Source organism: Martes martes (genome assembly GCF_963455335.1).
Source record: "Martes martes genome assembly, chromosome: 15".
Classification (NCBI taxonomy): domain Eukaryota; kingdom Metazoa; phylum Chordata; class Mammalia; order Carnivora; family Mustelidae; genus Martes; species Martes martes.
This window is the reverse complement of record NC_137903.1, coordinates 68,813,312-68,829,506: the sequence shown is the minus strand read 5'-3', so window position 1 is coordinate 68,829,506 and position 16,195 is coordinate 68,813,312. Positions and strand designations below refer to the sequence as shown.

At 39.5% G+C, this 16,195-nt stretch overlaps 1 protein-coding gene across 6 annotated transcripts in view; it reads left to right on the top strand.

The window, feature by feature from the left end:
* Positions 1-16,195, top strand: part of DCAF6 (DDB1 and CUL4 associated factor 6) — a 142,823-nt gene that overhangs the window by 109,727 nt on the left and 16,901 nt on the right. For 3 of the 6 annotated variants that reach the window (XM_080824066.1, XM_080824064.1, XM_080824062.1), the window contains 3 exons: positions 37-123; positions 320-647; positions 6,237-6,278. In XM_080824066.1, coding sequence (XP_080680192.1) covers positions 37-123; positions 320-647; positions 6,237-6,278 — 457 coding nt within the window. The remainder of the gene's footprint in view (positions 1-36; positions 124-319; positions 648-6,236; positions 6,279-16,195) is intronic. The other 3 variants (XM_080824067.1, XM_080824065.1, XM_080824063.1) reach the window with 1 other exon arrangement.

The window sequence follows — 16,195 nt, the reverse complement described above, 5'->3', positions numbered from 1 at the left end:
TGGATTTAATGATAATTTGGTTTATTTATTTCCCAGAAGTTCTTGAAGAACCATCAGAGGATGTGACAGCGCGTCAGGACGGTACCTCTGCAGAAGGCACAGTTGAGAACCGTGTAGACACAGGTGAGTTGTCTTGTTCTCTCTAGATAATTGCTCCATGTTGGAAAACAAGCTGTAATTTATGTTACTCTCTCCCGAGTTAGAGGCCGTTTCCGAATGGATGTGTTATGGAATTCTCCTCTTCCTATAGGGAGAGCGTACAGTTTGATTGAACAGTGTTGCCGACATGACCAATAGTTTCTACTTTATTTTCCGACAGCACAGTCAGATACACTCACATCTGAGCCCTTGGATTCCAGCTCAGGAGAGAGAAATGACTTCAATCTTGATAGTTCTTGTGGGGTTCCAGAAGAACCCACTTTGTCTGAACAAGGCAAGGAACCAGCAACTTCAGAGCAGACCAGCACTGAAGGTGCTACCAGTCGAAACCCCACCAGTCCTGAGCCTCAGTCACAAACAGAAGCCATCGGGCCTTTGGCTCATGAGGAAACATTAGCCAGGGACTCTGCTCTCCAGGACACAGATGACAGTGATGACGACCCAGTCCTGATCCCAGGTGCAAGGTATCGAGCCGGACCTGGTGACAGGTTGGTAAATTTTTAGTTAAAATGAACTATAAAAAATACAATTCACAGGACTTTGTTTGAAGTCAAATAAAGGAATCTCTCCATTTTTTACAGTCGCTTTTCTAAGGGTGTCTCAGTCGTATAAACTCAGAGTTTTCTAACTGTAAATGATTTTATGGGTTACATTCTTTGAGCAAACTGCATTAAGAGGAGAATAAAAAGTCTCATTGCTCTGTATCTCCAACACCCGAGACTCGCTCCTCAATTTACAGATCAAGAGAAAGGAATGTGGAGAACGAGCAACAGGTTATGTGTGAAGTCAGGGTTATATTTAGCTGTCAGACTGCCCTGTAGACAGCCTGGCCTTTATCAGTTTTGTTTTGTTTAATGTTCAGTTTTTTGGATGTTCTGCTTTTCTACTGACCCTGGGTTAAGGTAGTGTAATAGTAGTTCTCTTTGAAAACCTTATGTTTTTCTGAGATTTTTACTAAACAACTCAGTTCAGGAAATGAAAAATTACACCAAATATATAGAATTGCTCACATATTCATATACTTTCCTCATTTTTTACTTTGATCATACGAATATATGTTTCTTAGAAGATAAAATAAAACTTTCAAAGCATTTTGTGTTCCATACTTTTCAAAAGCTGTTTCTGCAGATAAAATGCCATCAAACCTCATTATAAGCTCTGCCCTTTTCCAGAGAATAAAATTTTATCTTTAACTTCCTAGCTTACACAGTTGTGAAGAACCATTTCACATATTTCTGTGCTCAATATACTACTGTTTATAAAATAGTCTGACATTTCGGTCAAGTGAAAGATATCATAGAGAGATAATACAGCATTGCCATTCTTCAGTGGTAAATTAATGATCGAGAACATTATGACGTGGATTTGAATCCTGGTTTTACTGCTTCGCTGTAGTTCCTCATTTAAATTATGTAATGTTTTTGTAAGGTTCAGGTTCCTTTTCTATAAAACGAGGCTATGACTATTTAGAACTGTTACAAGAATTTTCAAAAATCCATTAATCGTTCAGTCCCAGGACCTGTCCACCTTGAAAGCTCTAACTAACTGATAGCTGTGTTAAGCACCCAAGATGTCTGTGTGGCTTCTCAGACTTAAAAACCAGTTAGAAGGAGAGTGGCTTTTGGGATAGAGACGGACAGAGGACAGCAAAAATCCCAAACAGTACTGCTTGCAGTTCAGCAAAACTGCCTTTTGTAACTAGGAAAGGGTCGCCCCCTACGGATATGTACTTAAGTGTCCTTAGTTGTGAGTCTCCGTTAGTGTTAGTCAGAATGTTTATTTGGCAATGGCATTGTTTTTAAATGTAGAGGAAGTAATCCCTCCCAATATTTGTACTTTGAGATTAACCAAGCATCTTCCCTTTACCTGCCACACATTAGTCTTCAGCATTCTAAGTCTCTGTTTTAGACAAGGAAGACTTAGTTTCATTTCTTTCCAGACCCAGAGGGATACCATCACCACTTAATTTGTACAGATAAGGTTAGCAACCACAGCACAATTTGAAAATCAAATTGATGGTTTCCAAAACCCAGAATAGAGAGTCAGCGTCTATAATTATTTGAGGCTTGCACATTTATGGCCTTTTCTTTATATAAGTGAACATACGTCCTTGCTTTTTTCTGTACTTAGGTAGCTTAAAAGTGATGCTAAGGTCATAATTGAAAATAAAACATAAGTATATGCTTTCTAGTAAAGTGGACCATATATATCACCTACCAGGTTTGTTTGTTTAAATAAGAAATGATATATATTTTAGTAGATATTAGATACTTGCAAAAAGATATAATTATTCAGCATCCTCTATCCAAGCTAATTATAACACTTTTTTTTTTTAAAGATTTTATTTATTTATTTGAGAGACAGAGATCACAAGTAGGCAGAGAGGCAGGCAGAGAGAGAGGGAGAAGCAGGCTCCCCGCTGAGCAGAGAGCCCGATGTGGGGCTCGATCCCAGGACCCTGGGATCATGACCTGAGCCGAAGGCAGAGGCTTTAACCCACTGAGCCACCCAGGTGCCCCTAATTATAACACTTTTATACCAAGCCTACTTTATAGCTGAGGAAACAGAGGTGCTAAGCAGAGTTTTTGTATATTCTAGACCTAACAAGGTTTTTTGTTGGTTGGCTGGTTTTTTAAACACAGTAATAGAACGTCAGTGAGAAGGGAGCATTTGGTGGGTCTTAGAGAACCTAAAACTTCTTGGAGTATATCATCCTTAGTTTGGGGATATTACCAGAAACTATAAGACCTTTCTATTGAGCTTTATCATTTATTTTTCATTTTCATAATACTTAAATGATTTATGTTTTGGGGATTCGCCTAGGGTTTGGATCTACCACAGAGTTGGCACTGATAGCCTCATTGTTCCAAGAGACCCAGGTGCTGAACTAGGCCAGCAGAATCTTTTAGAGGCAAGGAACTCAGGGAGTGGCCTAGAGCTGACCCCACTCACACCATGCATGTACTCTCGAGTTCATACTGTCAAGGTTAGATCCAGATCTGAAACCTCATCTAGGTCTACATTGGCTTCCCTGATTTTTAAAAATTATTATTACCTGTTCTTTAGTATTCTTATTTTCAGTTCAGAAATATAGCCTTAGTTTGTCCTATATACTATTTTTTTTATTCTATAGAACATAGTAGTGAACTTACTGAAGAATAATAGAAGAAGAAGAATAAAATTCTTAACATTTAAGAAACTTAATCACTTGTTGAAGAAGCGAGGACAAATCCGTAAGCCATTTATAAGAATGGGGAGAAACAATTTTAATAAATAAATGAAATGAAATACAGTGTTACAGATATACAAAAATGTACAGACTAAGGTGATGGTAAAGGTTTATAGTGACTTTCACAACTATGTCAATTTTTCTTTGAAATATGCATTATCCTTTTCTAACAGTTTTGGTGAAAAATCTTCCTTCTGATTTTTTTCTAAATAATTTGTATTGTTCCTTGCTTCCTTAACACCATCTTGATTAAATCTTGAACTACCCAGAAAAGGTATATTTTTAACATCTCTGCACCTTTCCAAGGATCCTTCATCCTTGAGAAAATTGCCCATTTCTCTTCTCTATTTGGAGAATGGGTGTGTTGACTTTTATTTTTAAGAGATTAAGTTTTAAGATATCTTGCTTCTTTAGAACATGAAAAGAATAATTTACCATTTTATAAGTAGGTATAGGACTTCTGAGAATTTCTGTTTCCAAAGGGACAAAAGTTTTCAAAGCTTTGTTGTAAAAATCGTACCATTTGGTTCTTCATATCTAAGGACATGTTTCGTACTTCAGTGAAGTGGCCAACTGAGAAGATGCATGTCTTAAAGTTCCTTTGTTGCTGCCACTTGAGAAGCCCAGTTGAGATCAGTTTGGTTGGAGTAAAGAAATGGCCCTAAAATTAAAAATGGTGAAAGTATATACTTAGATCTCTACTTTAATGTGTATAAAGAATTACGTAGTGGATCTCATAATTTTTTGGTCCCAAATTTAATTTTTGAAATGAAAGCTAAAAAATTATAACTAAACCATTTTTGACACACATTTAATAAAGATATCGAAAATAGTTCTTTGCAATGCAAAGTAATGATTTCTTTATAAAGATTTCCATTTATAATCTGGTTAGGTAAATATGACTTGGGTTTTCACTTTGGGGCTGAGATCAAGCATGAGAAAAAAATGTCTTAGAAAATAAAGCTCTTGGGGCGCCTGGGTGGCTCAGTGGGTTAAGCCTCTGCCTTCGGCTCGGGTCATGGTCCCAGGGTCCTGGGATCGAGCCCCGCATCAGGCTCTCTGCTCAGCGGTCAGCGGCGAGCCTGCTTCCTCCTCTCTCTCTGCCTGCCTGTCTGCCTACTTGTGATCTCTCTCTCTCTGTCAAATAAATAAATAAAAAATCTTTAAAAAAAAAAAAAAAGGAAAGAAAATAAAGATCTTAACAACTAACATAGATGTTTTAAAATGGAATGCTCTTCCCATTAACGATAGCTAGTCTCGGTACAAATACAGCTGGGACTCTAGAGCAGAGGCCAGCCGACTTTTTCCTAAAAAGCCAGAGAGTAGATATTATAGCTTTGCTGGCCAAGGGGCAAAATGGAGGTTCTTCTGGAGGTACCTATGTAACTGTTTAAAGTGCAAATGTAACCGTTTACAAATGTAGCTGTTTACAAAACGTGGAAACTGTTTACAAAAGTGGAAACTATTCTTTGCCTACCAGCTGTTACAAAACCAGGCAACTGGCCAGATTTATCCCAAGAGCCGAAGTTTGCTGATTCCTATTCTATAGCGCATCAATCTTGAAAGAAGCACAACTGTAGTCTGTGGTAAAACGCGTCTACTGGTAGATACCCAGAGTTTAAAACGATGAAGTCCTTCTCTAAATCACCACATATTTGATCCCCTTTAACTTTGTCTAGAGCAAGAGCATAGAACATTAAATGGAAACTAAATTGAAGAAAGAATTAATCAAACACATACTTTCCAATCATGGTATTAAAAAAAAACAATAAATAAAAGTAGTGTGTGTGTCCTTTGGTGATTTTATATACTGGATCTAGAAACATAAACGTGTGCCCTTGGAATGAAAGGAACATGGTCAGGTTTTCGGTTTATATGGTCTTCGCATAAACTGTTTGCACAGTGCCAAATCAGTCTTACGGTTCATGGTATGATGGATGGCTTGGCTGGTCGCTCGCTCTTTTGCCAAACCCAAGAGGGTTTTTGCTCTGTGAGAAGCATCCAAGTGAGCCTCCTGAAGTTCTCCATAGTCTTGAAAGGTTTTAGTTATGGACTCAGCCAAGATGCTCTAAAGATTTTTTCCATAAATCTTAAAGGTATTACCGGTTAGCCACTTTTTTAAAAAGTATTTTTTACACGCATAGAAATGTGGTTCCGTTTACCTACTCTGGACTCTGGAACACAGCCTTGATTTGTAAAGTCAAAATTCTTCCTATGTTCTAAATTTGCCACCATCTCTTTAGTCATCATACAATCACTCCCAGTATTTCTAATGATTCAAGTGTATTCTTCACTGAAGAAAATTGCACAGAGAAAAAAAGTAACCGTAGAGAAAGAACTGAACTGCTAGAGAGTTAAAAAACGTAACCGTGGAGAAGGAACTGAACCGCTAGAGAGCGAAAGGCCCTGTGACTCTTCGCTTGCTGGCTCTGTAGTCTGTGGTTAGGACAAGTGAGTCAGCTCAGGGCTTAATTATTCTTTTCCGAAAGAGCAGCAAAGCCCTGGGGAGCATAATGTAGGTGCTGGCGGGGATGGTGTGGGCGTTGTGAGTCAGTGCAGTTCCCCACGCGCTGTAACTGCCTCCTTTCTCGTCTGTTTAAAGATAAAAGGTGTGAAGTGTGAAGTCTTCCTTCTAGTCTATCTTCAGTGTGTGTTTCTGTTTCTTTAATTTCCTCAGACACATTTAGGTGAATGACACATTCTCACGTTAGACCTTAAATCACAAAGGGAAACAGAGGTTTTCTTAGATTTCGCTGATTAATGATGAAAGTGGTGACCTTAATGCTTTCAGTGTTTGGTTCTTTGAAGTCTTTGTGAGTGACTTTAGTTATTGTGTTCCCTTCACTAGATTTAATATCAGAGGAACAACAATAGGTGATAGAATAATGAGGTAATTCAGTATGTTCCTTCATTATTTTATTTTTTCTTTATGATGAATTTGCCAGGTCCTCTTTTCCACAGCTAACCACCTTTCCAATTAACAGTTAATACGTCTTTTGCTTACTGAGCTCCAAGCGCTAAGCATTGCAAAGCAGGTTGCTTTTCACAAAATGTTTTTAGCTGCATGCACTGCATGGGAATAGAATGAAAAGAAAGTTCCTGTGTGCAGATGTGACCGATGTTCCCTTCCAATGTGTCAGATGATAAAGTAACAATAACCTGAAGTGATGTACTTTAAATTACTGGTTATTCCATTTTGAATATCTTGTTGAAGAATATAACTTACTTTTTTAAAAACTTGACTGGGCTACCAATTAGCAATAGCAACTTTTTGTTATTACTCAAGTATAGTCCTTTTCCTTGAGATCAAGAAGTAAAAATGGACTTGAGTCTAATTCTGTGCATAAAATTCTGATTTTTTAAAGAAAGTTTTCTTATAAATAGTTTAATAACCTAATGTGACACATCAAGGTGATCTGTAACTCTCAGACATTTTTGTAATTTGAAGACGAACTGTGGGTACGTTTTTAAAATACAACTTTAAAGTGAACTTCAGTCCCATCATTTATCCCCCAAACCTGTTTTACTGACAAAATCAATCTTGTCTCTAATTCCAGTGACACGTGTCTGTTCTTTTCCATTCATTAGTTTCTAAAACAAAGGGGATTATAAAACATAAAGTGGGATTTGTTTCAGGGCCTTTTGACTTTCTGGTTTATACCTTTTATCCCAAGCACTCAAAGCCAGTTTCTGCCTTCATAACTGTAACTCATAAGCTGCGATAAAGCAGGAGACGCGCCGCTTCCCTTCCCTCGGCGCTAACGGGATCAGACCCCTTCTTTACCTCACTCACTCCTTTCCTACGTGGACACCGTCTGGGGCAATTTCTTAGCAAAGGTAGCTGTTTCCTGACACCAAGCGCACGTGTAGCCTGCCTCCCCTTTTAGCAATTGGGGATGCTCCGGGAATGTAGAGTTCTGTGTAAGATAAAATTAAAAACATAACATTAGAAACACAAAATTAGTACACCTTGTTATCTGTACTGCACACATAGCCAGTCTCCATTAGGGACTGTCCTGCAGCGTTCTGTGACTCTTACTGGAATCTGCTGCGAGTCTGAATGACGGGTGCCGGATTCAGTCTCTTTCTTTTCATAATAAATAGAACGGCGGTCATCCCTTCTGTCCACTCAGTTGCTGTTGCCTCATTTCCTCTCGCCTGGTCTCCTCCTCACACGCTCCTCCCCCTGCTTCCAGTCTGTTCTCGTCACAGCCGCTTCCGGGGGCTCCCCGGTGCCCAGTGGCAGAGAAAGACTCCGGCGCCTTCGCTTGGTGCGCAGCCGTTCTCCGTCGTGGCTGCTGCCGGGAATTGCTGACCCTCTCGACGGCAGACCTGGTTGGAGGGTCTCTGAATACACTTAAGGCCCCCGTCGCTCTCCTCACCCTGCGCGCTCTCCCCGAAATGCCCCTTAGCACCCTCGCCATCCTGTTGGCCACCTCATCTCAACCTTCACCTTAAGCTGCTGCTTTTACAACTTTTCCTGGCCCATACATTTCAGAGCCCCAAGTAGGACCCCACGTTTCTTCTGTGTGCCCTTACGCACATCTGGTGTGCGGCCTGCAACCTCACGGTGTGTGCGTATGTCTGTGTGGCCCTGACCGAAGATGGGGGCACCTCTGAGCCCAGCCTGATAACGCGTACGTGCATATGGAGATAGGAGTTGGCAAAGAAGACATCTTTTTATCTCTAACTCTAGTAACTGAGTTTTTATCTGTATCCCTTAGGTGATCTGGCCTCCTCTTTTCTTCCTTTGATTTCAAATCTGAAATAAATGAAAAGCTATGAATTGTGGTTGACCCTTGAACAAGAGTTTGAACTGTGTAGATCCACTTACATGCAGATTTTCTTATAACTACAAGACTAAGAATTTACAGTACCTTAAATTTTCTCTTAAGATTTTTTTTTAATTTCTTAAAAGATTTTTATTTGAGAGAGAGAGAAAGCTCAAGCACAAGCAGAGGGAAAGGGAGAGAGAGGCAGACTCCCCACCAAGCAGGGAGCCCGACGAGTTGGGCTTGATCCCAGGACCCTGAGATCATGACCTGAGCTGAAGGCAGAGGCTTAACCCACTGAGCCACCTGCCCCCCTCACCTTTTTTCTTAATAACATTTTCTTTTCTCTAGCTTAATACTTTATTGTAAGTAGACAATATATAATACATACAACATACGAAATATGTGTTACTTGCCTATTTATGCTGTCAGTAAGGCTGGTGGGCAGTGGTAGGCTATTAGTAAGTTTTTGGAGCGTTAAAAGCTTAATGCAGATTTTCGACTGCATGGGAATGTGGAGGGGTCCGTGTCCCTAATTCCCACATTGTTCAAACATCAACTGTATTGTTTCAGAGGCCCCCCAACATTCCCACATATTTGGCTCCCTAAAAAGACACACAGAACTGACATTCACTTATAATTATGACAAAGGAATAGACACATCGGACAGAGTCTGGAAGAACGTAAGCATAAGCATCCAGCGTTCTCCCTCCCACCATGGGCCGTGTAATGCACTCCTTCCTTCAGCAGTAAAATGCAGTAATGCTTGTGTAGTGTTTCTACCCAGAGAAGCTTAAGAGTCAAAATCCAGCGTTTTTATTAGGGGCCAGTTGTGTAGACACCCTCCACATCCAGCTACAACTACCTAAATTCCAGATCCAGAAGGAAAGTAGGTGTTCACATTGTTTATTACAGATGGTCTAGGCAAGCAGGTGCACCAGGATTCAGTGTCCCGGACAGGCGGAGAAATGTAGGGAACATTCCACAAGTCGAGTTCCCAGATGCCAGCTAAGGGCCAGCCTTGGAAGGAGACCCTTCTAAAGATAGCATCAGGCTGGTCGTCCCTTAGCTTTACTAATACATTTTGAGGGGAAAATACATCCCCCATCACTACACACACAGAGCCCATGTCCATGTCTGTCTTTCTGCCCCCAGAGCGGTCAAGGTTTCATTTACCACAAAGAAAGTGTGCCCGTGAGCTCTCCATCCACTTCCCAGGCTCGGCAGCCTGGGACTGAGGGCCGGCTGGGCCGCGGTCTCCCCGGTGGCCTTGCGGTTCTTGCCGGAAACACTGTGAGTCTCAGGACAGTGAGATCTCCTGCAGGACGGCAGTGCTTCCGGCTCCTTGACGTTGGGGACTAGGAGCCTCCGGAAACCTCTTGGCAGCGTGTGCTGTTTTCTTGTTTTGCCGTAAGTGCTCTGATACTTTACAGTGCTGTCCCACAAGCGGGGAAATCCTGCATTGTGTAAACCTCCTTTTGAGATTCACAAAACTAGCATAATAAAGCCTCTCAGAAAACATGCATCCAGAAAACCGATGAGCTTTGCTTAATTCATTTCTTTCCACATTTCACAAACCCGTTTCGTGGAACACCTACCCAGATCTCGGTTCGGAAAGTGCTCTTCCAGTGTACATCCTACATTGCGAGTGTCAGGTTTGCCAGCGGCCCGGGCTACAAGACTTCCACACCTGCACAGTAAAGAATCTCTTCCTACAGGTTAGCTCTGAATTCACCTGCTGTCATTCTAGTCCTGTCCTTATGTTCTGTCCTTAGTACAGTATCCTTTTATATTAACCTCCTTTGGCTAACTGAATGACTCCTTAAGTCACTTAATTCCAGGTTAAATAAATCAGTTATTTCCCAGTCTTTGATTAAGCCATTTTTCTACCCTAAAATTTCTTTGTTCCCCCACAAAGCGTTTTAATAACACCAATAATATCAGTTAATTTGTACCACTCTAGCTATATGTAAGGGGGGGTTGGGGTTTGGTTTAGTTTTAGGTAGGGTCCCTGCCCAGTGTGGAGCCCAGTGTGGGCTTTGATCTCAGGATCGTGAGATCAAGACCTGAGCAGAGAGTAGGAGTTGGACACAACCAACTCCGCCACCCAGGCGCCCCTGTAATGGTGTTTTATAAAAGGATTTACCATATTGAAAACAATAGGCAAAATAATTCATATTTTATTTCATTTTATTTTTTTAAAGATTTTATTTATTTATTTGACAGACAGATCACAAGTAGGCAGAGAGGCAGGCATGGAGAGGGGGAAGCAGGCTCCCCGCTGAGCAGAGAGCCTGTTGCAGGGCTCCATCCCAGGACGCAGGGATCATGACCTGAGCAGAAGGCAGCGGCTTTAACCCACTGAGCCACCCAGGTGCCCCAATAATTCATATTTTATATTTTAGTGCTGTTTAATTTCTTCTTATATCTTAGCCTGGTCCTCTAACTACTAAATGTGCCAATTTATTTATTTTTTAAAAATAAGGCTTATAGACTATTTCTGATTTTTATAATTTCCTAGTTTAAGCTTGGAATTATCTTAAATTGTGCTGACCATTTAGAAACAGAATTTTCTAGAATATGCAGTATTAAAAATAAACTACAAAGACTCAGGGACGAGGAAGGGATCTATATGCTAGATTCATTCTCGGTTTTTTTCTATTAAATGCTGTCTGCCAAATAAGTAGCTGATACCTTGAGATATTTTTGTTTTTCCTCTGACATTTCTGGATGAATTAGTTTCATATTTATTATTTTATCCATTCAGTAAACCTGTATGAACCCAACACTGTGGTAGAAGCTGGAGATACAATGATAATGACAAAACAGCCTCCATTAGCTCCTGGTTCAGTGGGATTCGTGGACACGTCTAAGTAATTTTAATACAGTGATTGCGGCGATTGAGTTTTTCACAGGCCCTGGTGTCATTAAGGCTCTTAATCTAAGGAGGGGAGAATTCTATTGTTTCAATTCTTGGTTTATGACACTATCATTGTTGATTCATGTTTGGTTCCTTTTTTTCATTTATCTTTATTCATTTCTTTATTCATTATTTCTTTATTCATTCATTATTATAATAAATAAATATCCATAGACCCACCACCTAACCCCGAACTGAGAGACTGCCAGTAACTTAGATCTCTCCGTTCTGCCCCCACCCCCGCCTTACCAGGGCCAACCACTCTTGTGAGTGTTCTGGTCATCGTGCCTTGCTGTAAACAAAAAATTATCACAAATATAAATGCCAGAGTAATACATCGTTTCATTTGTTTGCCCACTTTTAGACTTGATAGAAAAGGACGTTGTCCAAATGTGGTATTAGGACTTGCTGCTTCTCAGTCAGCACTACCCTGAGATTCATCCGTGTGGTGACGGTCGCCGATGCTCAGTTACGTGCTTTGTAATAATCCACTACGTAACTGTTCCATCACGTATCCCTTTTCCTGTTCATGGGAATGTAAGTTTTCAGTTTTTGCTATTATTAACAGTGCTGGTTGGAACGTTCTGAAACATGTCTCCTTGGGCTTTTCTGGACTATGTACCTGAGAATGGAGTGTTGAATTTTACAAGATAATCTCAAATTGTTTTCCAAAGTGGGAGTGTAAATTAATTTGTACAGTCACTAAGTAATCACATGATCCAAAACCTGGTTTTGTCACTTTTTTTGATTTTGCTAATTGGCTCGGTGTACGGTGGCATCTCATGGTTTTGATTTTCACTTCTGTACTTACAAAATGAGATTATGCGTCTCTCATTTGTTTTTTGGCCATATCTGGTTTATCTACTGGGTTGTTTTAATTGAATTGTTTTTCTCTTCCGTGTTGATTTGTTTTTAAGGAATTCTTAATGTATTTTTTATACTAATTTGTGTCATTTACAAGTGCAAATATTTTTCCTGGTTTGTGATTTATTTTTTTTAAGCTGTCTTTTGAGGATTCTTAACTTTAATGTAGTTGAATTTTATCATTCTTTAATGCATTATCACTTCCTTTTATTTAAGAAATCCTTACTTCTGGAGTTCCAAAAATGGAAAATGTTCTTTTGAAGTCGTCTTTTGATTAAGATATTAATCCATCTGGAATTGATTTTTTATTCATGATGTATATGTTTGCCGTGTAGATAGCCATCTTTTCTCTGTTCATTTATTAAATGTTGAATTTCCCCAGAGAGCAGCTGTGCTACCCATCACATTACAGAGTCCCATATAAACACAGTCTCTTTCTAGGCTTTCTGTCTCATTCCGCTGGACAACGGTTTGCCTCTCCGTCAGTACCACACTCCTACAATTATTCTAGCTTGACAACCTTCGAGTCTTCTAAATCTCTTCAAGTCTCTTCTCTTTATTTCTCTTTAGAAGGGACTTGCTATTCTTTGTCCTTCGGTCTGTTTTATGATCAACATTTTAAGTTCCATACACAAGTCATCAGAATATGATTATAGTTGTAATAAACCTGTGAAAATTTTGAAGAATTGCTTATCCTCACAATATTAAATTATCTGTACATTTATTCAGCTCTCTTAAAAAATGTCTTTTATTAACATGTTATAATTTCCTACAAACAGGAATATCTTTATTTATAGACCCTTTCGTCTTCATCGCTGTTGTAAATGCATTTTTTTTTTAAACTTAGGCTGTCTTAATAGTTTGTTGCTGGTGTTTGGAAGCTCATTTGGCTTGTATAATGATCTTATATCCACCCAGTAATTTTTGTTACATCTATTAATCGCCCTGTAAATTCCTTTTCTTTGGTAGACAGTCACGTCATTGCAAATAGGGGTTTTCTTTCTTCCTTTCCACTCTTACTGTGTGTTGGTTAATGAGTCACGTTTACTTAACAGTAAAAGTCACAGCTTCTGATTTTGAAAAGAATGTCTGCATGAGTTTATTTAGGTTTGTGTTTTAGGGTTTTTGTAGATACCTCCTGTCAGGTTAGAGGGTTCCCTGCTGCCTTGGTTTACTAACGGTTTTATCATGAATGAATATTGATTGAATTAGGTACATTTTCTTCATCTATTGAGTTCTCATATATTTTTTCTCCGTTTACCTGCTAATACAGTAGATAACACTTGGAAATGTCCTAATATTAAACAGTCTTTTGGGACGCCTGGGTGGCTTCACCGGTTATGCATCCACCTTTGCCTCAGGTCACGATCCCAGGATCCTGGGATCGAGTCCCACATCAGGCTTCTTGCTCAGCCTGATGTCTCAATTAATAAAATCTTTAAAAAAAACATTCAAAAAACAGCCTTTCAGGTGCGTCTTATGATCCAGAATGTCGTCTGTTTTGGTGAACGTTCGGCTTGAGAAGAACATGTGTTCTGCTGCTGGTTGAAGTAAGCAGGCCATGTCCATCATACCCAGTTGGTCAGTGGTGGCGTTGTTGAGTTCGGCCGTGTCCTCACTGTCTGCCTCCTGGATCTGCCCCTTTCTGAGACGAGGGTGTTGAAGTCTCCAGCTAGAACAGTGTATTCATCTGTTGCTCCTTGCATCTCTCTCAGTTGCTGCCCCATGTGTTTTGACCCTCTCTGGATGGGCACGTACGCTTTAACGATTGTTCGGGGGAAACTGACTCCTTTGACATTATGTCATGCTCTTCTTTATCTTTGATAACTTTGCTTACTTTGAAGTCTGCTGTGTCTGAAAGAAACATAGCTATTCTTACTTTCTTTTGTTTAGTGTTAGCATGGTATGCTTTTCTCTATACATTCACTTTTAATCTGTATCAGTCTTTATTTTTAAGTGGATTTCTTATAGACAGCAGATAGTTGGGTCATATTTTTGGATCCACCATGATAATCTGTCTTCTAATTGGTGTATTTAGAGCACTGACATGCAAAACATTATTGATAGAATTGGATTAAAGTCCATCATATTCTTTACTGTTCTTTGTTCTTTGTCCCCTTTTTTTTTTTTTTTTAAGATTTTACTTATTTGACAGAGAAAGATCACAAGTAGGCAGAGAGGCAGGCAGAGAGAGAGGGGGAAGCAGGCTCCCCACTGAGCAGAGAGCCCGATGCGGGGCTTGATCCCAGGACCCTGGGAGCATGACCCAAGCCGATGGCAGAGGCTTAACCCACTGAGCCACCCAGGCGCCCCTCTTTGTCCCTATTTTTGTCTTTTCCTTTTTTTTCTGCCTTTTGTGGTTTGAATTCAGAATTTTATATGATTCTGTGTTTTTCTCCTTTCTTAGCGCATCAGCTGTACTTCTTTTTAAACTTTTTTTAGTGGTTGCCCTAGAGTTTACAATGTACTTTTATAACTAATCCAGTCCAGTCTCAGATAATACTGTACCACTTCCCAGGTGGTGTGATACCAGGATAACAAAACCCTAATTCCTTCCTCCTGTCTCTTGTATCATTGCTGCCATCCATTCCACTTCAACATAAGCATACGCTCATGTACACGTGAAGTACATACATAAACATACATGATGATGAAATACATTATTGCTGTTATTATTATTTTGAACAACTGTTACCTATAGTTTTATGTATATAGATAATAGATAAACTAAGATTAAGGAAAATGGAAGTTTTTCTTTATCTTCACTTACTCCTTTGATGTTCTTCCTTTGTTTATGTAGATCCATGTATCTGATTCATAATTTTTTTCTTCTCTGTAAAGTACTTCTTTTAACATAGAATTTCAAGGCAGTTCTATCAGCAACAAATTCCTTTGCTCTTTGTTTGAGAAAGTTTTATTTCTCGTTCACTGAAGAGGATATTTGTTCAGGGTACAGAATTTGGGTTGGTGATTTTTTTTCCTTTCAGTGTAAATATTTCACTTCATTCTCTTCTTGCTTCATAGTTTCTGAGGAGAAGTTGGATGTGATTCTTATCTTTGTTCCTCTCTAGGTCAGATGTTTGTTTTCTCTGGCTTCTTTCAGGATTTTTTTAATCCTTGATTTTCTGTATTTTTAAAATGATACGCCTAGGTTGTCGGATTTTTGTATTGATTTGGTTTGGTTTGGGTTTTTTTGGTATTTATCCTGCTTGGTGTCCTCTAGGCTTCCTGGGTCTATGATTTGGTGTCTGACATTAATTTGGGAAAATTCTTACTCATTATTATTTCAAATTTTTCTTTTCTTTTTTTCTTTGCTTTCCTTTCTTTTCCTTCCATCCCCACCCCCCGCCCCCTTCCCTTTCCTTTTTTCACCTTCTGGGATTTCCATTGTGCTTATGTTACATTGGTTGTAATTATCCCACAGTCCTTGAATATTCTCTTTTGGGGGGCTTTTTTCCAGTCTTTGTTTTCTTTGCTTTTTGGTTTTCAGGGATTCTATTAATATATCTTCTAGGTCGAGGATTTTTTTCAGCCATGTCCAGTCTGTTAATAAGCCTGTCAAAGGCATTCTTCATTTCTGTTACAGGGTTGGGGTTTTTTTTGTTTTGGGCTTTTTGTTTTTGTTTTTGTTTTTGTGTGTGTCTGTGTGTGTGTGTTTTGTATGTTTGTTTATCTCGGGCAATTCTTTTTGCTTCTTTCTGAGGATTTCCAGTGCTCTGCTTACATTGCCCATCTGTCCTCACGTGTTGTGTACTTTATCTGTTAGTGTCCTTAATTAATCATAGTTACATTAATTATAGTTGTTTTAAATTCCTGGTCTGTTAATTCCAGCTTGCTCTGTCTCTTCAAACTGTGTTTTTTTTTCTCTTTTGGTGTGCTTAGTAGTTTTCTTTTTCTACTAGCTATGTATGATGTATCATGTGAAAGGAACTGCTCTAAACAAACTCGTGATGGGGAGGTCAGGCATGGGGGAGGGGAAGCATCCACCGTCTTCAGATTAGGTCTCAGTCTTTGAGTGAGCCTACATCTCTGGCCTTTAGAAGTGTTCTGCAGGTTTTTTGTTTGTTTTCTTTCCCTTCAGGTGGGATAGGATGGCCAGAGTGGGCAGTGGTTGTCTGTTTCCCTCCCCTAGGTTAGTTAGGCTTTGATTATTTATTACAATAGTAACCGCAGTAGGGGTTATTAACCCCAGCAGTTTAGGCTCTAGTTTACTAGTTTCCCCTAAGAGAAGACCTTACTAAGAAGAAGATG